Raw genomic sequence first — 20,400 nt, forward strand, 5'->3', positions numbered from 1 at the left:
AAGCTACCAGGCAGAGCTGGAGCTTGTGCTGAGGGAATATGCACCTCATCCCTTTCCACTACAGATCCGGGAGCCTCCATAGAAGATTCTTCCAATATTGGAGAGGGTGGACGCTCTCCGGGTGGATCCAAACGAACGGATTTAGTTTTCTTAGACTTCTTGGTAACAGATTTTTCTTTCTTTTTTTAAGATTGTACATGTTCCTTTGGGGCTTTGGGTTTTGAAGCCCTAGAAGGGTCGGAGCCCTCCCTGGAGCAGGGCGAAGGAGCAGAATGCCCTGGGGTGGCAGATGAGGCTTGCCATGACAGGGCTGTTTCTGACTGTGGAATCTCACAGGGAGCCACGGTAGCGGGGTTAATGGCTGCTTCCCAAAGATGAGATCTTAGTCTTTGGAGTCTGTGTTTTAGCGCTGGCTTGGTAAAACTTTTACAAGCCGCACAGGATTGGGTTTGGTATTCCCAAATCTGCAAAAATCTGCAAAAATTCCAAAATAAACACATGTCGTTGCCATCAGTAGATGGAATATTGCTATTACAGCCAACGCAGCGTTTGAAAAGAGCTGAAGAGGCCATATAGGGCGGGAAAGGAGGGAAAGGACAGTTGAAAGTCCAGGGGGAAGGGAAAAGGTCTGAAGAAGTAAAAACGGCAATCAAACAGGGAAAAAACTCACTGGAGATCAAACGAAAAGAAGTTGTTGATTGGTAATTGAAAAAGGTAATTGGTATTTAGCAGCACAAAGGCCAAATAATCGCTCGCTCTCTCTCTCTCTTCCATAGAACCTTTTGGCGGGAAAAAAGGAACTGAGGGGAACAGTGGGTGGGAGGAGCATTGCCTCATGGGAGATTACACCATAAAATTGTGACTTTTAGCTCTAGAATCTTCAGAGATTGTCAGTGCAGGACAATGCCCATATGTGTGCATTCACAGAGACCATGATGAAGAACAACTGATTTCTTTCACCGAAACATTAAGAAGAGATTAAAAACATGCATCATCAACTTAACATACCTTAATTATACTCCTGTCCTATGGGGCCTAACAAAGGGACAAAGAAAATGAACTTTACAAGCCCCTGTGATAAGTCTGGAAAGAGGAATGTTCATCATCCACTACACAATGGTCAGAGGATCTGTTAGCACAAGATTCATTTGAACAAATATCATATAGACTCCAGTTTCACAAGGACATTTGCCTGGACATCTGGAAGGCCTATACTGATTTCCATATGTAAGATTAGGTAAAGATAAAGGTCCCCCTTGACATTTAATTCAGTTGTGTCTGACTCTAGGCGCAGTGCTCATCCCCGTTTCCAAGTCAGAGAGCCAGCGTTTGTCTGAAGATAGTTTCCGTGGTCAAGTGGCCAGCGCGACTAGACACGGAATACCGTTACCTTCCCACCGAGGTGGTACCTATTTATCTACTTGCATTTTTACATGCTTTAGAACTGTTAGGTTGGCAGGAGCTGGGACAAGCGACAGGAGCTCACTCCGTTGCGTGGATTCGATCTTACGACTGCTGGTCTTCTGACCTTCCAGCACAGAGGCTTCTGCGGTTTAACCCGCAGCACCACTATAAGATTAGAGATGGGCACAAACCAGAAAAATGGCTACCCCACGAACAATGAACTTATTAAAAAAATGACCCATGAACCAGTTCATTGTTTTTTAAATGTTTGTGCCTGTGGGTGGGGAAACTGAACCCCCACCTCCTCTACCATCCGCCTGCCCCCTTCTCATTGCCTCTGTCACCTCACTACCTGGTCCTGATGCTACCTCCTCCTTCTCCATTGTTGTTCTGGCTGCAAAGGGGTGATCCAGTGCCATGGACCACTGTGGCTCACAGTAACATCGGTCCCAGCTGATCTACCTGATCTCTAGGACCACAGCACCTACGCAGAGACAAGAAGCCAGACTGCAGTCTCTGCACATGCCATACCTCTCAGCTGTTAGGCATGGGCTTGCAGAGAAAATGGGCCCTGCTCCCAGAAGGGAAGCTGGGCCACTGTCTCTAAAGATGGCAGCAGTGACAGAGGAAGAAGAGGAGGCAGTAACAGCACAAGGTAGAGAGGCAAAGGAGCCAGGGGCAAACAGACCAGGAATTTGTTAAATCAGTTAAAAAGTTTGTTGGGTCAGTTCATTTTGGTTTATCGGTTTTGATGAACCCAAACCGACCCAAACCAGCAATTTTTACCTACTTCCTGGTTCATTTTCTAGTTCATGCCCATCTCAATGTAAGACGTATGTAGCAAATCTATATTGTAAATTTATAATGGTTGTTCATAGTGAGTACTAGCATTACTGTATTTACCATTTTTGCTCTGTTTTTGTTTTGTTTTTGTTTGTTGGTTCAATTTAAATTTTTATGTTAAATCTGCAAAAATAAAAAAAAATAAAAAAAATCCATACCTGAAACAAGAGTTTGTAAGTAGTAAACAGTTCCAGAGTAAGTAGATGTTCTTTAAGAAAGGAAGGGAAAATAAGTACATCTTCACAGTGCTTATCCAGGCAATATGAATAATCACCAAATTCTGAGACCGATTCCACTTCAGTGAATCCCTCTTTTTGTAAAGAGCTGTGAACTTCTTCAAGGCTGTAGCATAAAATACAATGGATGTTTGTTCTGAAGGTGGCAAGTCTTTTCTATGAGAAGCGAATGATTACATTAGCATATCATTTAATCTGCTTTATTTGCTATTTGTCATTGCTCTGTCATTCTTGAACATTTCCTACATGTGCAATTCTAACATGCAGAAGTTTGAAAGTACATTATGTATTGAAAGCTAATATATGGATTTCCCCCGCTGCAAATAATTTCATAGTGATGTGAGACACTCTTGGCAAACCCTCTATTGAAGCTCTACAGAACTAGAATCTACACCTATTACTCCTCTTCTCCAAAACTTTTGTCATAACCCCCGTTAAAAGGAAGAACAGATGCCCAGGACAATAAATACTGTACTGTGTTGCTGATGCTACGTTGAAAATAAATTTCATCCCCTTGTCAGCTTGCAAGTTAGGCATCTTAGAGCAGTCTTTGGAAGAACATCCTTCCCTCCTTTGTTTGAACAAGGAGGGACTGGTTGTTATATAAAGCACCCAGCTTGAAGTTAATGTTATCGTATGAATCTCTTGTTTGAGTAGTGTTTTAGTGTCAATGGTTCCCACAGGAATGTAAGGAAATGGCTGCCTCACTGAATACCAAGATGTAAAACTGTGCTCCCAGAGACTCATTAGCCAGCAAAGATTGGCAGAAGCCAGGAAACCCCTCAATATTTGTGACTGTGTTACCCATATTGCTACTGCTAATTAAAAAAATAGCATTCTCTGTGTACGTAACACTTTTCAAAGAAGATCTATGGCAGTTCCTATCTGAAAGGGTACCTAACCAAAAACATTAACAGTGGAATAAAGGGAGAAAATGTCAACATGGACAAGCATGGTTACTATACACAATATTCATGTTTATATACTACAACACATGCCAAAAATCTTGCTCTGTTGCATGCACTCTGTTGCACTTTCCCCAGCATTTGTTCACGGAGGCATTCACAATCCTCTTGGGCAAGCAGAAGTCCTGTTACCTAAAATGGGACTTATCTCCAAATCGCCCAACTGCAGACTAGAGATAGACATCGAGAGCACAAGCAGCAGTTACACTCTCGTACAGATATAGGATGGAAGACATCTGGCCAGACAACAGTACCTGTGAAAGGGATCTAGGAGTCTTGGTAGACCACAAGCTGAACATGAGTCACCAGTGTGATGTGCCTGCCAAGAAAGCCAATGCAATTCTTGGTTGTATCAATAGGAGTATAGTGTCTAGGATCAAGGGAAGTTATACTGCCATTTTTTGGTCACCTGGAGTACTGTGTCCAGTTCTGGGCACCTCAATTCAAAAAGGATGTTGACAACCTGGAACGTATCCAGAGGAGAGCAACTAAAATGGTTAAAGGTCTGGAAGCAATGTCCTACAAGGAGTGGCTTGGGGAGTTGGAAATGTTTAGTCTTGCAAAAAGGGAGACATGATAGCTATGTTTAAATATTAGAAAGGATGTCATGTTGAAGAGGGGACAGGTTTTTTTCCCAGGGCTCCAGAGACTAGGACATGGAGCAATGGTTTCAAACTACATGAAAAGAGATTCCATCTGAACATTAGGAAGAACTTCCTGACAGTCAGAGCAGTCTGGCGGTGGAATAGGCTGCCTCAAAGGGTGGTGGAGTCTCCTCCTTTGGAGGTTTTCAAGCAGACACTAGATGGCCATCTGTTGGAGTACTTTCATGGATGTTCCTGCATGGCAGGGGGTTGGACTGGATAGCCTCAGTGGTCTCTTCTAACTCTATGACTCTATGACTCCACATCTGCTAACAGGATTCCAGTCAGAGGACTCCTAGGGCAGTGGTGGGGAATTTCTAGCCTATGGATAAAACTGGCCCAGCAGTACAGAGGAATGCCTTCAAATAGGATGAGAGAGGAACAGTATCCATATAGAAAGAGAAAGAGTGATTAAACAATCAGTATATATTTGTATATATCAACAAATATGCCAGTGGTGAAATCAAGCAGGTACAAACTATCAGCCTAACATTCCACTCACATTAATTCCTTAAAATACTAGAGCAGGGCTATGAAAACTCCAGAAAAGCATGCATTCCACTTTCACCACCAGTCCACATTTACATATATTATTATAGATTATTTTACAGAATACTAAAATACACAGTGTGATTTGGTAGGAAGAAAATGTTGAAAACATACGTGCAACGCTAAGTAAGTCTTCAGAACTCACCTTGCTTTAAGTGTATTTATCCATGCATACAAGGGTAAAGCAGTAGCCCTTTGTTCTTGTTTCCGTATTGTTTCTGGCAGAATGTGTTCTATAGATAGAGCATCATGTTTGATTCGACATCTTGCTAATGCAGCAGCCAATTTTGTCCTAAAACTACAGTTTCAGGAAAGTGATCAATGTTTTATCAAGTTTTATCTCATTACCCTTCCTTGACATAATACTTCCTTTCCCTTTCCAAAAATCAATACTTGGAATTTAATCCATAAACAAAATCATGATCAAATGTTGCATCCCCTAAATATTTATACCTACTTAGGCACTATCATACCACAGATTCAAGTTGTAGTTACAAGGATAATTCCAGTTCAGACATTACCACAAGGCCATAGCTCACTTTAAACATGAGGTTTATTAGCATATGGTAAGCCCCCTATATGCACAAGATCTATTTCAGCTGTATCCCTTATCTGCAGTTTGCCACAGTACTATATGCAACATACAACGGCACCTCTTTCTGGTCTTTGTCCTGCCCCTTCTATGTTATATATAGGGTTCCCTTGTATCTGTTGTTTCAGGCATCCATAGCAGATCATGGAACTAATCCCCTGTGGATACAGGGGTCCTGCTATACAACTCACAGACACTCAAACAAATCACACATAATTTCATCTAATCTTGGCTCCTTATCACCCACCTCTACAAATACACAGCTGTTATCCCATAGCTATCCTAAAGAGCTCAGGACTGGTAAGTCATTAACTACATCATCATCAGAGTTCAATTCCCCATTGTGCTTCTTTGACAGAGTCTGGAGAGTCCCTACATAAGATCCCTTCTATGCAGTTCTAAGATGATGTTGTTGTTCAGTTTTCTACTACTGGCAGCTTGCCAATCGTGCTTTATTTAGGAAATAGAAAAGGTTCCAGATTTTTTTCCCTAAAACATTTCCAGTTGAAAATTAGAAACAGAAGATTTACTGATATAGAACACTTTTAAACTAAACTGTACAAATGCTGGAACAGTCTGCTAACAGCAAACATAAGCCTTTAACATATATCCATTTTATATGTTATACTGCTACATACAGGCCTATTTCCCCTTTTCATAAGTTAGTTTAAAATACAAATCACATAAGGAAATCTTGTGTAGTTCTTTTACATATACCTGCACAGGTAACATTCAACTTCTTTGACTACCGCTACTGGTTCCTCATCATCGATATAGCGTGCTTCAAACTTCCGCTCTTGGAGATCATACAGCATCACAACAACAAGACTGGTCAATTCATCTGACTGGAAAAGAAGGCCATCATATAGGAGAAACGACAGTGACAATAACTGTTGACAATAAAATCTGTTAACACAAAACCTGCAGTAATTTGTCCCTCAATTCTATGAAGGAGGGTAAGGGACCTACCAAGAATATATACATTTGCCAGATGTTATATATAAGTTGTCTTTGAAACATGGCTGCAAAGGTAACACAATAGTTCACTTTTTGCATCCTTTTCTTCGGCATTGTTTCTCAAGTGCTGAAATAACGTTTAAGAATTATTTACTTTTAGACCAAATGGTTCAGTAGACAACACATTTTTAGATAAGGCATGAAAAACTAATGCTTATTAAAAAAAACACAATTTTATCAATAGTTGTGACTACGGGTAGCAAGGATGATTGTAAAAGTGGTCTCAAAGAAACATGCAATCATATAAACACACGTTTCTCCTAACACAGGACCAGGAATATTCCAAGAGAAGATAGTCAATGGAAAAATAATGTTGCCAAGAGCAAGCTCTGGGGACTATCCATTCTATAATGTCAAACAAAATATATCAACACCAATTTAAAATATACCTCTTTCTACTCAAAGGCAAACCAATCACATGCTTGTATTTACACACTGACACTAGCTAGACCAAACTATAATTGAAAACACCTGTACTGCTTTAAGTTCTCCAACATAATATTAGATTGCAACTATGTGATCAAATGCCACGAGGTCAAATTTGCTCCACTTATAAAATAGGTGAATTCAAAGTATTTTTTTACTGAGTACTTGACACAAAAGCTAATTAGAATTGATCCAGCCCCTTTTTGTTTTCAAATCAGCTTTTTCTCTCTACCAATGGAGGCTTTCTACTTTTTATTTTTTATTTATTTAAATCTAGTGGCCAGGCCATTTACAATATTATAACATAAAGACATAATAAATCTACAGTAATACTCTAATAAAACATCAGGCAAAACTATCCCATCCAGTATATACGAACCAGGAACTCCTGAATCAGTTCACAGCCTCCGTGTGACAGCACTGGTTGCAATTTCAAATATAATAGAGGCTGCAAATCAAATTGCAACAAAGTGTAGTCACACCCTTAGACTTACAACTCAATCTTAAGTAAGCCTATGCAGAAGTAAATCTGTCCATTGAACTGTCCCTTATTTCTTGTGTATTAATCTTAAGCCTAAAACATGATTTACTATTTTAACAGCTAAGAATTAAGTCTGCATGCCCCATAAAAATTGCACCAAAGGAGGACACAAATGCAGTTCTGAGTGCCAATTGTTTTTCTTATACAAATTGCAGACAGGAGGTCCTTTCCAAAAAGAGTTGTAATAGTCTATGACAACCTGTTGTCCATCCTCCAGCTTTACTGAATTACTGCCCTCATCTGCCCTAGACATCATGGCCTATCAGGGACAATAGGAGTTGTAATCCAAAACCACTGCAGTGTCAGATTGGGGCACTGGTCTATGCAGTGGCCAAGAGATTTACTTCCACTAAGCACATATATTCAAGACCAAACTTGGATACAACAATGGAACTAAATTTGTGTATACCAGGCTTCCACAGTCTTAGTTCCTCCAGATATTTTGCACTACAATCCCCATTATCCTTGATCATCTGTCACACTGGCTGAGGCTGATAAGCACCACGTTGAGGATATTAAAGCACCATGCAGATATTAAAACAGCTGAAGGCATGGGAAATGTATCTGAAAACATGTCATTCCTTAAACCTTTATTCCTATCTGCATATGAATACAAAGCAGTCCTCCCAATTTTAATTACCCATATAATAGCAATCACTATATTCCACCTTTTATTATTAGATGCTACTGGAAAACACTACTTATAGGAGAAACACAAAAGATGTATTTTCATCAGGGTCATTTACACAATATGACAGAGCACAGTGAACTGCAGGACAAAATTTTTACGCACCATTGACTGTATTGGGTATATGCCACTGTCTATCAGTATATTTTCAAGAACATCTTGATCTACAGGAGAAAAGGGAATACAACAGAAGGTATCTTTAAATCATTACATTTTGCACAGATCAGTTTTGCACAAATCGATAACATTTAAAAATTGTTAAACTAAGCCCTGAAAATAAAAATTGTTAATTAATATATAACTAGCCTACTGAGCATATATCATGATTTTCAAATCCATGCAAGATGTACAACACCATCTGTATGTTAAATTCTGCTACCATGAAAAAAGAAACTGAGCACATGACTACAAGTGAAACTGTACAATGGTTATAGAGGCCTCTAAGAATCAATTATGCAGGACATACATGACAGCTTAGTTGTACAATATACACACCACACTTCTGTATATTTAATCCCATAATATGATTAAATAACAATTATGCATAGATAATGTTGAGCTTCTCCTAAATTCTTGTACAAATATCTCTTATTTTGTAAGAGTGTTCCATCAGAAACCATTGACTGCATTTGCACACTGTGGTAAACCATGGTGCAGTGCAACATGCACAGGCAGAAATGAAGTGCAGTAAGCTGCTCTTGTCCGCTCTATCACATGCAGAAGAAGAGTTCAGAATTTAACCATAGCTTTTCTACTGGTTGTCAACACTGGGAACTCTGCATGGTTAACTTTAAAAAGCTAGCATGAGGAACCATAGTTTGAAGCTAGCTTGTTTAAAACTAGCTACAGATAACATTAGCTACTGGTTATATTAAACAAAGTTTGTCACTTCAGACAACAAGCTGTCGCTGAACCTGAAGTTTGCAGCAGCTCATTTCTGCTCATTGCTTAGCATGACATGTGAACTCAAACAAAGAGTTCTTGAGTGAACACAGTTTGAGAATTTTAGAGCTGACATGCAGAAAATCAGAATAGAGAACAAGCACACAGATACGTTACCAATTGGTCAAGCAAGAGACTCAGTGGCAAGTTGCTTATATTATTGTCATTGAATTTGTCCTATTTCTCAGGACTTCAATCACTGCATTGATTTGGAAAGCCATAGCATAGCCCATAGTGGACATTATCAAAACAACAGAAACTTGCAAAATACACACAGCTGTCTTAATTCAGTCTGAACAATCTTAATTGTTTTCTGAGCCAAAAAGCATATCATCTCTATATTTTCAAATGTCTCTATCAGCCATCTGTTGATAATCATGGCTGTGGCTACCATGTTAGAATAATAACTAAGACAAAGAAGCAAAAAAATGTATCAGCAAGCTGAACCCCCACAGCATTTTCCAGGGCACCATACGATAAATTTACAAGGCACTGAGAACACAATGTAACTGTCACACCTGATATTTACCACAACCATGCTTTTTGCACTCAACAAAGGGTAGAAGACTGTACGTATATGGAAAGAGACATTTCAATACTGTATGTTTGTTTTTACAACATCTTTGAATGTATAGAAATTGTATCTGTCCATATTCTTTTTACAACAGAACTACTGAAAATGCACAAGCTGTCTTTCACACGGAATATAAGAAGCTTAGAAGAGTGTTAACTAAGCATATCAGGCAAACACAAAATGAAAATAAAAAATAAAGATGACAAAAATATTGTGACCCCTTTAAAACTATCTGCTATATTTTAATGTGAACTTTCTCGGACCAGTCCATTTCCTCAGACATAAGTGCTGGACTAAATGGCAAATACTTATACATTTATACATGGCCCCAAATCAGAGACTATATCTGGGCACAAGCTGACCCAGCAATGACTTTTAAAACCCATGTTAATATTCAATGTCCCTCCCAAGAAGTATTGTTCTGTAAACAATTACAGTGATTAGTGGTTAAATTCATCCCAGACTATAGATAAAGAGCAGGAAGAATATGGTAATAAGTATCTCTAATCACCAATGGGGTTTGTGAAGGCCCAACTGCTTTCACTACTGGAAATCAAGAAACAGCAATAGTCACACAAGACACAAACACCCTTCCTGTAATTATTGCTGCCACCAGTGGCTATTTATGAGTTATTCAGTTAGTGGAAGAAGAAAGAAATATATCTGATTATGCATAGGTTCTGAAGTCAAGAACCTCATAAAAGATGGGCAGTGTCATCATGTTGAAGTCATGGATTATGTTAATACCATGGATCACATAAACATGTCCAAACTGAAATTATATCTAGGGAAGGAAAACACACAAGAGGAAAAGGTGGAGCTGCAATGTATCTGCCAGCCTTTTTCTGACACTCAGCAATCAAAGGGGACCTGCCCTTGTTGCAGCCTCTTACCCATGATGCCCTTTCCAAGGGCAGTCTTTCCATTTAAAACTACTGTTGATCATTTTAATACCAAGAATCAGAAAGCACAGCAAACATAGAAGTTTGATTTTTTATTCATTCATTCATTCATTCATTCATTCATTCTATTTATACCCTGCCTATCTGGTCATTGCGACCACTTTTTTCATTTTAGATTCATGGGATAGCAGCATACATTGATTTTTCTCCATTTAAGTAGTACAGTGGTGCCTCGCATTACGAGCGCTCCGTTTGACGACAAAATCGCATCATGACGAAGATTTTGCGATCGCAAAAGCGATTGCAAAACAATGTTCCCTATGGGGGAATTTCGCTTTGTGATGATCAGTCCCATGTTTCGCTAACCAATTATCGCAAAGTGATGATTTTTGGCCAGCTGATCGGCGGTTTCAAAATGGCCGCCGGGTGAAAAACATGGCCGCCCGCCGTTTTCTGACACGGATTCCTCGCTGCACGGGCAGCGAAAATGGCCGTGCTATGGAGAATCTTCGCTGGACGGTGAGTTTTAAGCCCCTAGGAACACATTAATTGGGTTTTAATGCGTTTCTATGGGCTTTTTAAAATCGCATGAGGTTTTCGTTCGACAGCGATTTTTTCAGAATGAATTAACGTCGTCATGTGAGGCACCACTGTATTTTATATGCAGCTAACCCAGGAATATAGCTTATCATTGAAAGACACAAGCCATTTCATCTTCCTGCATGACTGAGACAAGGTGATGGTACCATATTTCCAGTCATTCCCATGGACATCTGACAGCTTCTTTTCAATACTACCCAAACTGTACCTGCAACCATTCTACGTGCACGAACAGGTCAAGAAAACCAGGACCAAGCATCCCTATTTCAGGTTCTTTGTGTGCACATCTACGTACCTCTGACTCACTTCTGCCTTCAAGTCTTCTAGCTCATTTAGGCATGGCGTGACAGGTACATGCAGTTCCAAATGGTTATATTTTGTCCCAGAGAGCAACTGGCTCTCAGTAGTAAGCTGACCTTCATAGACAAAAAATATATTTGGAGTGTCTGACATCTGGTCTCCTATTAATCTTCTGTGCCATTATTAGAAAGACAAGAAGGCAGAAGCCACCCAAACACCTGGTTATAATGACTACAAACTGATCATGACAGAATCTCTGCACATGTTCTTAATTACACAAACTATCTTTATGTCAGAAATGGGGGCCTGCAAGTCTGAAAGTCCCATTAATCCCAGTCTGCACACCACAATGCAAGATCCAGAGGGCCACAGCTGCCCACCCCTGTACTAGACTAATTACACATTATACCATCCTAAACACACAGGTGCATTTGTTACATATTCAAGTTTGATTTTTTTTCCATAGAGGGAAAATGATGACTTTCTACTTACATTTTAAAGCATTGAAAGCCAATTCATATGACAAACGCTGGAACTGTTCATCTTTGAAATCTGGAAGAGATGGCAGTGGCCCACTCCCATATTTTACCAATATTTTATCTTGAGGCTTTTCATTATGAATGCCTTGAAAAATGTTGGCAGCATTTAAGTAAACAGAGTCCTGATAGCCATTCTTCTCTGTCAGACTTGTTGAACTTTTTTCAGATGGTATTGCTTCATTTGAAGAAGTCATTTCCTGGACAGTTGAAGTATCACTTGCAATATTATCAACTGAAGGCACCACACTGCTTCTTAGAATTGGCATTATTTTGCAATTGATGTATCAGTAAATTACAGGATAACAAATCAGGATTCAAGATCCCTGTGAAAATATGAATCAAGCTTTGTATGAATTACAAGAAATCAAGTGAGAAAGCCTTAGACAGATAAAGGCTTGCCTTAATAAGAGGAAACACTACTTGTAATCTGCCTCCTTCAACATCATAGGGTTTGTTCCAGACACAGTATTTATTCCTCAATGCTTTGTCCTGGTTGCCGACAGTTAGTGTCAAGTAAGTACAGAACTCACCTAGATATCTGTACACACTACTGTACTCCACTTCTCTTTCCACAGAAATCAACTGCTAAGTTACCCCAGAGATCAGCTATCTTTAAAAAGTACTCTTTTCAAAATGTGGAGGTATCCTTAGAAATAGCCCTCACTTTATCTTTTTCCAGAAAATACATTTTTCCAAACCTGTACTGTACCTCAACATATAGGATCTCAAAAAGACTGGCACGAATCCAAAGACAAAAGGGAGATGGAAGGGCTGGGACATTAGCACATTATGAGAAAATTGCTTTTTTTGGACTATGACTCCTAGAACTTGTCCTGAAAAAAGGTTATGCTGGCTGGGGGATTCTAAGAGCTGTAGTCCAATAAGTACCGTATTTTTCACACCATAAGACGCACTTTTCCCCAAAAAAAACATTGGGGAAAAAGTGTATGCGTCTATGGAGCGAAATTCCCAGATTATTTTTTCCTGTTTTCTTCGCCTAAAAATTTGGTGCGTCTTATGGAGAGGTGCGTCTTATGGAGCGAAAAATATGGTAAGTTTCCCAATCTCTGGACACCACAAGTTATCCAAGGCCTTTTTCTCCCTCTGCATCATGTAAGCACAGGCTGGGAGGAAGGAGTGAGATTTGAACAAGAGCAAAGAGAGTATAAATTGGAAAGGTGGGGAAGCTTTCTTTGCACTTGTTCACAAATTTTCAATTCCAGTTAAGGATTACATAAACATATCTAAATGTTCTTAATGTACGTATGTTTGAAAGGGCAACATTTAAGTTCAAAACTTTTGAAAACAGATTTCTGTAGCAATAGTTCATATTCATTTTGTTGCTTTGTCGTTAAGTTGTGTCCGACTCTTTGTGACCCCATGGACCAGAGCACGCAGGTCCTCCTGTCTTCCACTGCCTCCAGGAGTTTGGTCAAATTCATGCTAGTAGCTTTGATGACACTGTCCAACCATCTCGTCCTCTATCGTCCCCTTCTCTTCTTGCCTTTACACTTTCCCAACATCAGGGGAGTCTTTTAATTTTGTGGCTGCTGCCACCATTTGCAATGATCAGGGAGCCCAAGAAAGTAAAATCTGTCACTAGCTCCATATCTTCCCCTTCTATTTGCCAGGAGGTGACGGGACCAGTGGCCATGATCTTAGTGTTGTTGTTTTTTTTATGTTCAGCTTCAGACCATTTTTTGCGCTCTCCTCTTTCACCCTCATTAAGAGGTTCTTTAATTCCTCCTCATTTTCTGCCATCATCTGCATATCTGAGGTTGTTGATATTTCTTCCAGCAATCTTAATTCTGGCTTGGGATTCCTTCAGTCCAGCCTTTCACATGATGTATTCTGCACAGAAGCAGGGAGACAAGATATAGCCTTGTTGTACTCCTTTCCCAATTTTCAATCAATCAGTTGTTCCATATCCAGTTCTAACTGTTGTTTCCAGTCCCACATATAGATTTCTCAAGAGGTAGATAAGATGGTCAGGCACTCCCATTTCTCTAAGAAATTCCCATAGTTTGCTGTGGTCCATACAGTTAAAGGCTTTTGCATAGTCAATGAAGCAGATGTTTTTCTGGAACTCTCTGGATTTCTCCATAATCCAATTCATGTTAGCAATTTGGTCTCTAGTTCCTCTGCCCCTTTGAAATCCAGCTGGGAGTTCTAGGTCCACATACTGCTGAAGCCTACCTTGGAGGATTTTGAGCAGAACCATCTTAGCATGTGAAATGAGTGCAATTGTATAGTAGTTGGAGCATTCTTTGGCACTGCACTTCTTTGGGGTTGGGATGTAGACTGACCTTTTCCAATCCTCTGGCCACTGCTGAGTTTTCCAAACTTGCTGGCATATTGAGTGTAGCACCTTAACTGCGTCATCTTTTAAGATTTTAAATGTAGTTAAACTGGAATGCCATCACCTCCACTGGCCTTGTTGTTAGACAAGCTTTCTAAGGCCCACTTGACTTCACTCTCCACTGGCCTTGTTGTTAGACAAGCTTTCTAAGGCCCATTTGACTTCACTCTCCAGGATGTCTGGATCAAGGTAAGCAACCACATTATCTGGGTTGTCCGGGTCATCCAGATCTTTCTGGTATAATTCCTCTGTGTATTCGTGCCACCTCTTCTTGACGTCTTCTGCTTCTGTGAGGTCCCTACCATTTTTGTCCTTTATCATGTCCATCTTTGCACAAAATGTTCATTTAATATCTCCAATTTTCTTGAATAGATGTGTGGTTTTTCCCTATTATTTTCCTCTAGTTCTTTGCACTTTGTTTAAGAAAGCCCTCTTGTCTCTCCTTGCTACTCTTTGGAAGTTTGCATTCAATTTTCTATAACTTTCCCTATCTCCCTTGCATTTGGTTTTCCTTCTCTTCTCTGCTATTTGTAATGCCTCATTGGACAGCCACTTTGCTTTCTTGCATTTCCTTTTCTTTGGGATGGTTCTTATTGCTGCCTCCTGTACAGTGTTACGAGCCTCCATCCATAGTTCTTTAGGTACTCTGTCCACCAAATCTAATTCCTTAAATCTGTTCTTCACTTCCACTGTGTATTCATATGGGATTTGGTTTAGATTATACCTGACTAGCCCAGTGGTTTTTCCTACTTTCTTCAGTTTAAGCTTGAGTTTTGCTATAAGAAGCTGATGATCAGATCCACAATCAGCTCCAGGTCTTGTTTTTGCTGACTGTGCAGAGCTTCTCCATCTTTGGCTGCAGAGGATATAATCAATCTGATTTCAGTATTGCCCACCTGGTGATCTCCATGTGTAGAGTCACCTCTTGTGTTGTTAGAAAAGAGGGGTTGTGATGACCATCGTGTTTGCTTGACAAAACTCTATTAGCCTTTGCCCTGCCTCATTCTGAACTCCAAGTCCAAACTTTCCTATTGTTCCTTTGATCTCTGATTCCCTACTTTAGCATTCCAATCTCCTAGAATGAGAAGAACATCTTTCTTTGGTGTCAGTTCTAGAAAGTGTTGTAAGTCTTCATAGAATTGGTCAATTTCAGCCTCCTCAGCATTGGTGGTTGGTGCATAAACTTGGATTGCTGTGATGTTGAAAGGTCTGCCTTGGTTTCTTATTGAAATCATTCTATCATTTTTGAGATTATAACCCAGTACAGCTTTTCCCACTCTTTTGTTGACTATGAGGGCTACTCCATTTCTTCTACAGGATTCTTGCCCACAATAGTAGATATTATAATCGTCTGAATTGAATTCGCCCATTCCCGTCCACTTTAGTTCACTGACACCCAGGATGTCAATGATGATTCTTGCCATCACCTGTTTGACCACATCCAGCTTACCAAGGTTCATAGATCTTACATTCCAGGTTCCTATGCAGTATTTTTCTTTGCAGCATCGGACTTTCTGTTCACTTCCAGGTGCCTTGGCAGCTGAGAGTCCTTTCAGCTTTGGCCCAAACACTTTAGTTCTGGAGCTATTTGTACTTGTCCTCCGCTCTTCCTCAGTAGCATGTTGTACGCCTTCCGACCTGAGGGGCCCATCTTCCAGCGTCATATCTTTTAGCCTTTTGTTTCTGTCCATGGAGTTTTTTTGGCAAAGATACTGGTGTAGCTTGCCAGTTCCTGCTCCATGTGGATCACCTTTAGTCAGAACTCTCCACTGTGACCTGTCTGTCTTGGGTGTCCCTGCACAGCATAGCCCATAGCTTCTCTGAATTACTCAAGCCCATTTGCCATGACAAGGCAGAAATCCATGAAGGGGTCATATTCATTAGTCATGTGCAAAACAAAATAAAGACTATAGTTGTCCAACTTTGATCAGAAACTGAACATAGTAGCAAATAAATGAAATTATGGAACACACAATATTCTTCCCTCTTTGAAAAAGGGCAGTGGAAATCTTTAATACAATACGTAAGATCCTCTTCAGAAACCTGATATAGAAACCACAGTGCCAGTAATTACTTGTACCAGTTGAAGTAGAAGAAGTGCTTTAAATGCCACAATTTGTAACAGGAGCCAGTCAACAACACTGCTAGGTGCAACAAAGTCATTAGCCAGCACAGAAAGAAATAATGGTGATGTGACTGGAGATCATAACACGAAGCTAAGATTTTGCACTTTATCGTCAGTTAGCATTTTCTCTTGTTTCATCAAAATAAGGTAAACAGAGAGTATCATCTACAATATAATCTGCTATTGTCAACAGCTTTTAGAATGATGAACATAGAATGTGTACCTCAGAACTCCAACAGGTAAATTATGATTCCAGGATAAAACTAACAGTCTTTAGTTACACACTTCACAGAAAATTACACTGTAGCTATATGTGAGCAAACTGGCATTTGGCGCACAGAAGCTATGCTAAGTAACATCTGTGATTAATATGACTGGACAATGATTTAATTCTGAAATAAATCCTGATGTCTTAGTTGAGTTTATTAAATGTATGCATTACTTCACATAATTAAAAAGTCTTAAAACTAATTACAAGAAAATAAAATATGAAGAATTACATTTATATTAATTAGGTAAGTATCTATCCAAAAAAATCACCTAGAAACATCTTCATCCAAGTATAATTGTGAACAGCAGAAATAACCACAAACCAATCCAGTGGGGGGAAAGCAAAATGCCTGGCACCAAGAAGCTGACAAAACTACCAGCACTCCATACTTGTATTCAGCACTTTGTGTCACATTTATCTTTAACTATTTATAATTGGCTGAAATCCTATCTGCACAAGTTCCAATATGTAAGGTTGATGATGCCATCAGCTGGGTCAATTTTTCAGAAATTTAACACTTCCTACTTTTGTCCCAAGACACCTGCAGCTTATGTGCAATCCCTTACATTGTTGGGAGCCTGTGGAGACAATAGGACAAGAGGAGGAAATCTTTTAACTGTTGAAAATCACCACCACCAGGATAATTTTACCTGCAGCAACTGCCTTCAGTAATTAAGTAAGTCCTCCTCCCCCATCACAACTACCACAGGTTCTTCATAATGAAAGATATTACAGTTGTGCCTCCAGAGAGAAGAAATTTTTAATTTACAAAAAAATGTCTTGGGTGATTATGCCATCAGCCTTATGCAGCGTAGCTTAGCAGAATAGGGTTTCAGTCATAATGATGTAATGTAACAAGGGTCCTTCCCTCATTAACATACAGAAGTAATACCAGTTTTACAGAGACAACAGTGTTGTTTTAAAATCAAATGCAATGCAGTAGAAACCTACCAAAACCCTTTCAGAAATAAATGTTACAGACAACTTCAGCCAAAGGAATTTCCTATATGGTTGGTACCTATGAAAAACAAAAATTCCTATATCCATTAACACATGTACTTTTATATCACAATCAAGCACAACCTTGATTGGTAACAAATTACATCATATGCACATGTTCTTAATAGCATCAAACAACAGATGAATATTTTCAACAAAAATTCCTCAAATACTTTTTGAATAATCTGCTAGTGTTATACTGTTTTCCACAAAGAATCCATCCCCAAATATACAACATATTGTATCAAATGAAGCAAACATGGCAAGCAAAAAGATACCTGAACTTCATTGCCATCAGAAAACCTATATGGATTTAACATTCCAACCGTTGCCAGGTGAATTTCTCCATGGGTCCAACCATCCCCTTTGTAGGAAAAAAAAGTTACATGGGAATCAGCCAAGGGGGAAAACTCATATAACAAAGGAATATTATTTCTCTAAGGCAACCCAAACCTTCTCCCCTTAAAGTTCTTATCTTTGTATTGTATTCAAATTGTTGCAAGCTGCCCAGAGACCTTTGGGTAGTGTAGGCGGCATATAAGTTAAATAAATAAATAAATAAATAAATAAATAAATAAATAAATAAATAAATAAATAAATAAATAAATAAATAAATAAATAAATAAATAAATGATGATGATGATGATGATGATGATGATATAATAATAATAATAATAATAATAATAATAATAATAATAATAATAATAATAATAATAATAATAATAATAATAACAACAACAACAACAACAACAACAACAATAATAATAAAGTCTCCAACTTGAACTTCTAATCTCAAAGATAGAACAACTTTCAAAACACAGACAGACAGGCAGACAGACACCTTTATTGGCATAATGTACAAAATTAAAACACACTAAAATGCAGATAAAACATTCAACAGCTAACATGTGTCAGGGAACAGCCAAATGCATATTTAGGGCTCAGCATTCTGCGACAGCATGCTGCGTTGCCTCTGCATGATGGAGTAGATGTATCTGGCTAGTGCCACCTAGGCAGCGTCAAATTTTTCTCAGGTTGTCCCATCCAGAATGGGAGGAAAGGAAAGTGCTCAAATAAGACAGGGGGATATCCTTACACAAGATACTTCCAAAACACAATGGAAATGAATTTATTTATTCATTCATTTAATTTCTATGCCGTCCATCTGGCTACAAGGTCACTCGAGGTAGTTTACACTCAATGAGACAATAACTCATAAAATATAAAACATAATTAAATGAAACAATTTTGGCTTTTCGGCACCAAGCAAAGACCTTTCTGTTTAGCCAGCATTTTAATTAAACAGAATTCTCTAGCTGGCCACATGAGCAGCAGGACTTACTAATATTAATGTTTTAAGAATTGTTTTAATATAGGATATTTTATATTGTCTATTTTAATGTTTTTAAGTTTTAATATTGTTGTACGCCGCCCAGAAGCCACTGGTAATGGTGCAGCTAAAAATCTTATAAATAAATAAATAAATAAATAACTAAATAAATAAATAAATAAATAAATAAATGAGAATAAAATACAACATTCAACTACCAATATAACATAATTATACAAAGTCAAACACAAAATCAGAATAAACATACAGAGTAAATAAAATCAACAAACATAAATAACAATTTGAAAGGCAAGATTATAAATTAAGAGATAAATCCTAGAAATTTATAGGAGTCCTAGAAGAGGTTATTTTTGTTTTTCTCGGGCAGAACCTTCTGCATCCTTTTGAGTAATTGAAAGGGAGACAGAATTCCCGCAGATTCAGATCCTTCCCGCGACGCGATATTCAGAGAGAGACAGAAGGCACCACCTGTTGAATTTCTAATAAGATACCCCTATTATTTTAAAGCAACGAAAGCGAGTTTTTTTTAAATACAATTTCACCTGTGAGTCTTTCAAATGCTCACTCCCCCCAAAAAAAGTACTAGTCCAGTTCTTGCCCAGCCTCCCCATCACATATACACAAACACGCACACACGCAAGCGCGCCTGCACACACGGTTCTTCGCGTGCCTCAGGAACCATATACTACGTGGGTGACAGGAGGCTGTTTGCCCAACAGCTACCGTCGTGGAGGGAACCGCTCCCTGAAGCCTACAGGAGAAAGCGGCACAGGGTAACCACCACCACCATCACCCCGCCGCCGCTGCCGCCGCCACATCCCCGCGCCTCACCAGAGTACGTCAGGGAGCGGCTACCGGGCCCACAAGCGACGCCCCGCGACCTCTCCCTCCAGCGCCAAATCTTTACTGGGTTGGTACGGACCCCTCCAGGAGGGGAGGGGCAGGGGCATCGCCTCGCCCCGCCCACATGCCACACCCACCGCCGCGGAGGAGCGGGAGGGGAGGGAGGAACGCCAGCAGCCGTTTCATTCAAATCAGGTCCCTACCACTGCCTTCCTGGAGGCGGGGGGGGGAAGGAAGGTGTGTGCTCCATATTTGTTGAACTGATAAATATAATGCCCTTCCGAGACATATACATGTTCGGGGTTTGTGGGTCAGCCAATTTAAAGTTTTCTTCTCTTTCTACTTTTTTCACGTCTACCTATTTCTTTCGCCCGTTCTGGTATTTGGTACGGCCTGCGTGATGTTCTTTCTGTGGCTACTGCTGGGCCGGTTGCGATAAACCCCCTTTTTTTTCTGTTTGCTCTTCTCTCTCTTGGCAACCGTGGCGGGACTGAGGGTGGGGAGACAGGGCGACGTTAAGGGAGAAGGAAGCTACCACACAGCAATAGTAACCCTGGGTTTTCTGGTGTGTTTTAATCCAGAAATGCATCGCTCTTTGTCCTTCCTCTGAGAATCAGAACGTGAGGAGAGTTCTGCGACCCGAGAGCCCAGCAAGTGAACTCGCTTCTCGCTCCGCCGGAACCTTCTCAC

At 39.7% G+C, this 20,400-nt stretch overlaps 1 protein-coding gene across 4 annotated transcripts in view; it reads right to left on the reverse strand.

The window, feature by feature from the left end:
- The window catches only part of NSUN7 (NOP2/Sun RNA methyltransferase family member 7), a 34,014-nt gene extending 14,211 nt beyond the window's left edge, over window positions 1-19,803 (reverse strand). Inside the window, exons 1-8 of one of the 4 annotated variants that reach the window (XM_020786281.3) lie at window positions 19,699-19,803; window positions 17,795-17,880; window positions 17,469-17,535; window positions 11,716-12,085; window positions 8,011-8,069; window positions 5,951-6,078; window positions 4,787-4,939; window positions 2,406-2,589 (exon numbers count right to left, since the gene is read on the reverse strand). In XM_020786281.3, coding sequence (XP_020641940.2) covers window positions 2,406-2,589; window positions 4,787-4,939; window positions 5,951-6,078; window positions 8,011-8,069; window positions 11,716-12,028 — 837 coding nt within the window. In that variant the 5' untranslated portion in view covers window positions 12,029-12,085; window positions 17,469-17,535; window positions 17,795-17,880; window positions 19,699-19,803. The remainder of the gene's footprint in view (window positions 1-2,405; window positions 2,590-4,786; window positions 4,940-5,950; window positions 6,079-8,010; window positions 8,070-11,715; window positions 12,086-17,468; window positions 17,536-17,794; window positions 17,881-19,698) is intronic. The other 3 variants (XM_020786280.3, XM_020786286.3, XM_020786285.3) reach the window with 3 other exon arrangements.
- Window positions 19,804-20,400: the final 597 nt, after the last annotated feature.

This window comes from Pogona vitticeps, chromosome 5 (genome assembly GCF_051106095.1).
Source record: "Pogona vitticeps strain Pit_001003342236 chromosome 5, PviZW2.1, whole genome shotgun sequence".
Taxonomy (NCBI): Eukaryota; Metazoa; Chordata; class Lepidosauria; order Squamata; family Agamidae; genus Pogona; species Pogona vitticeps.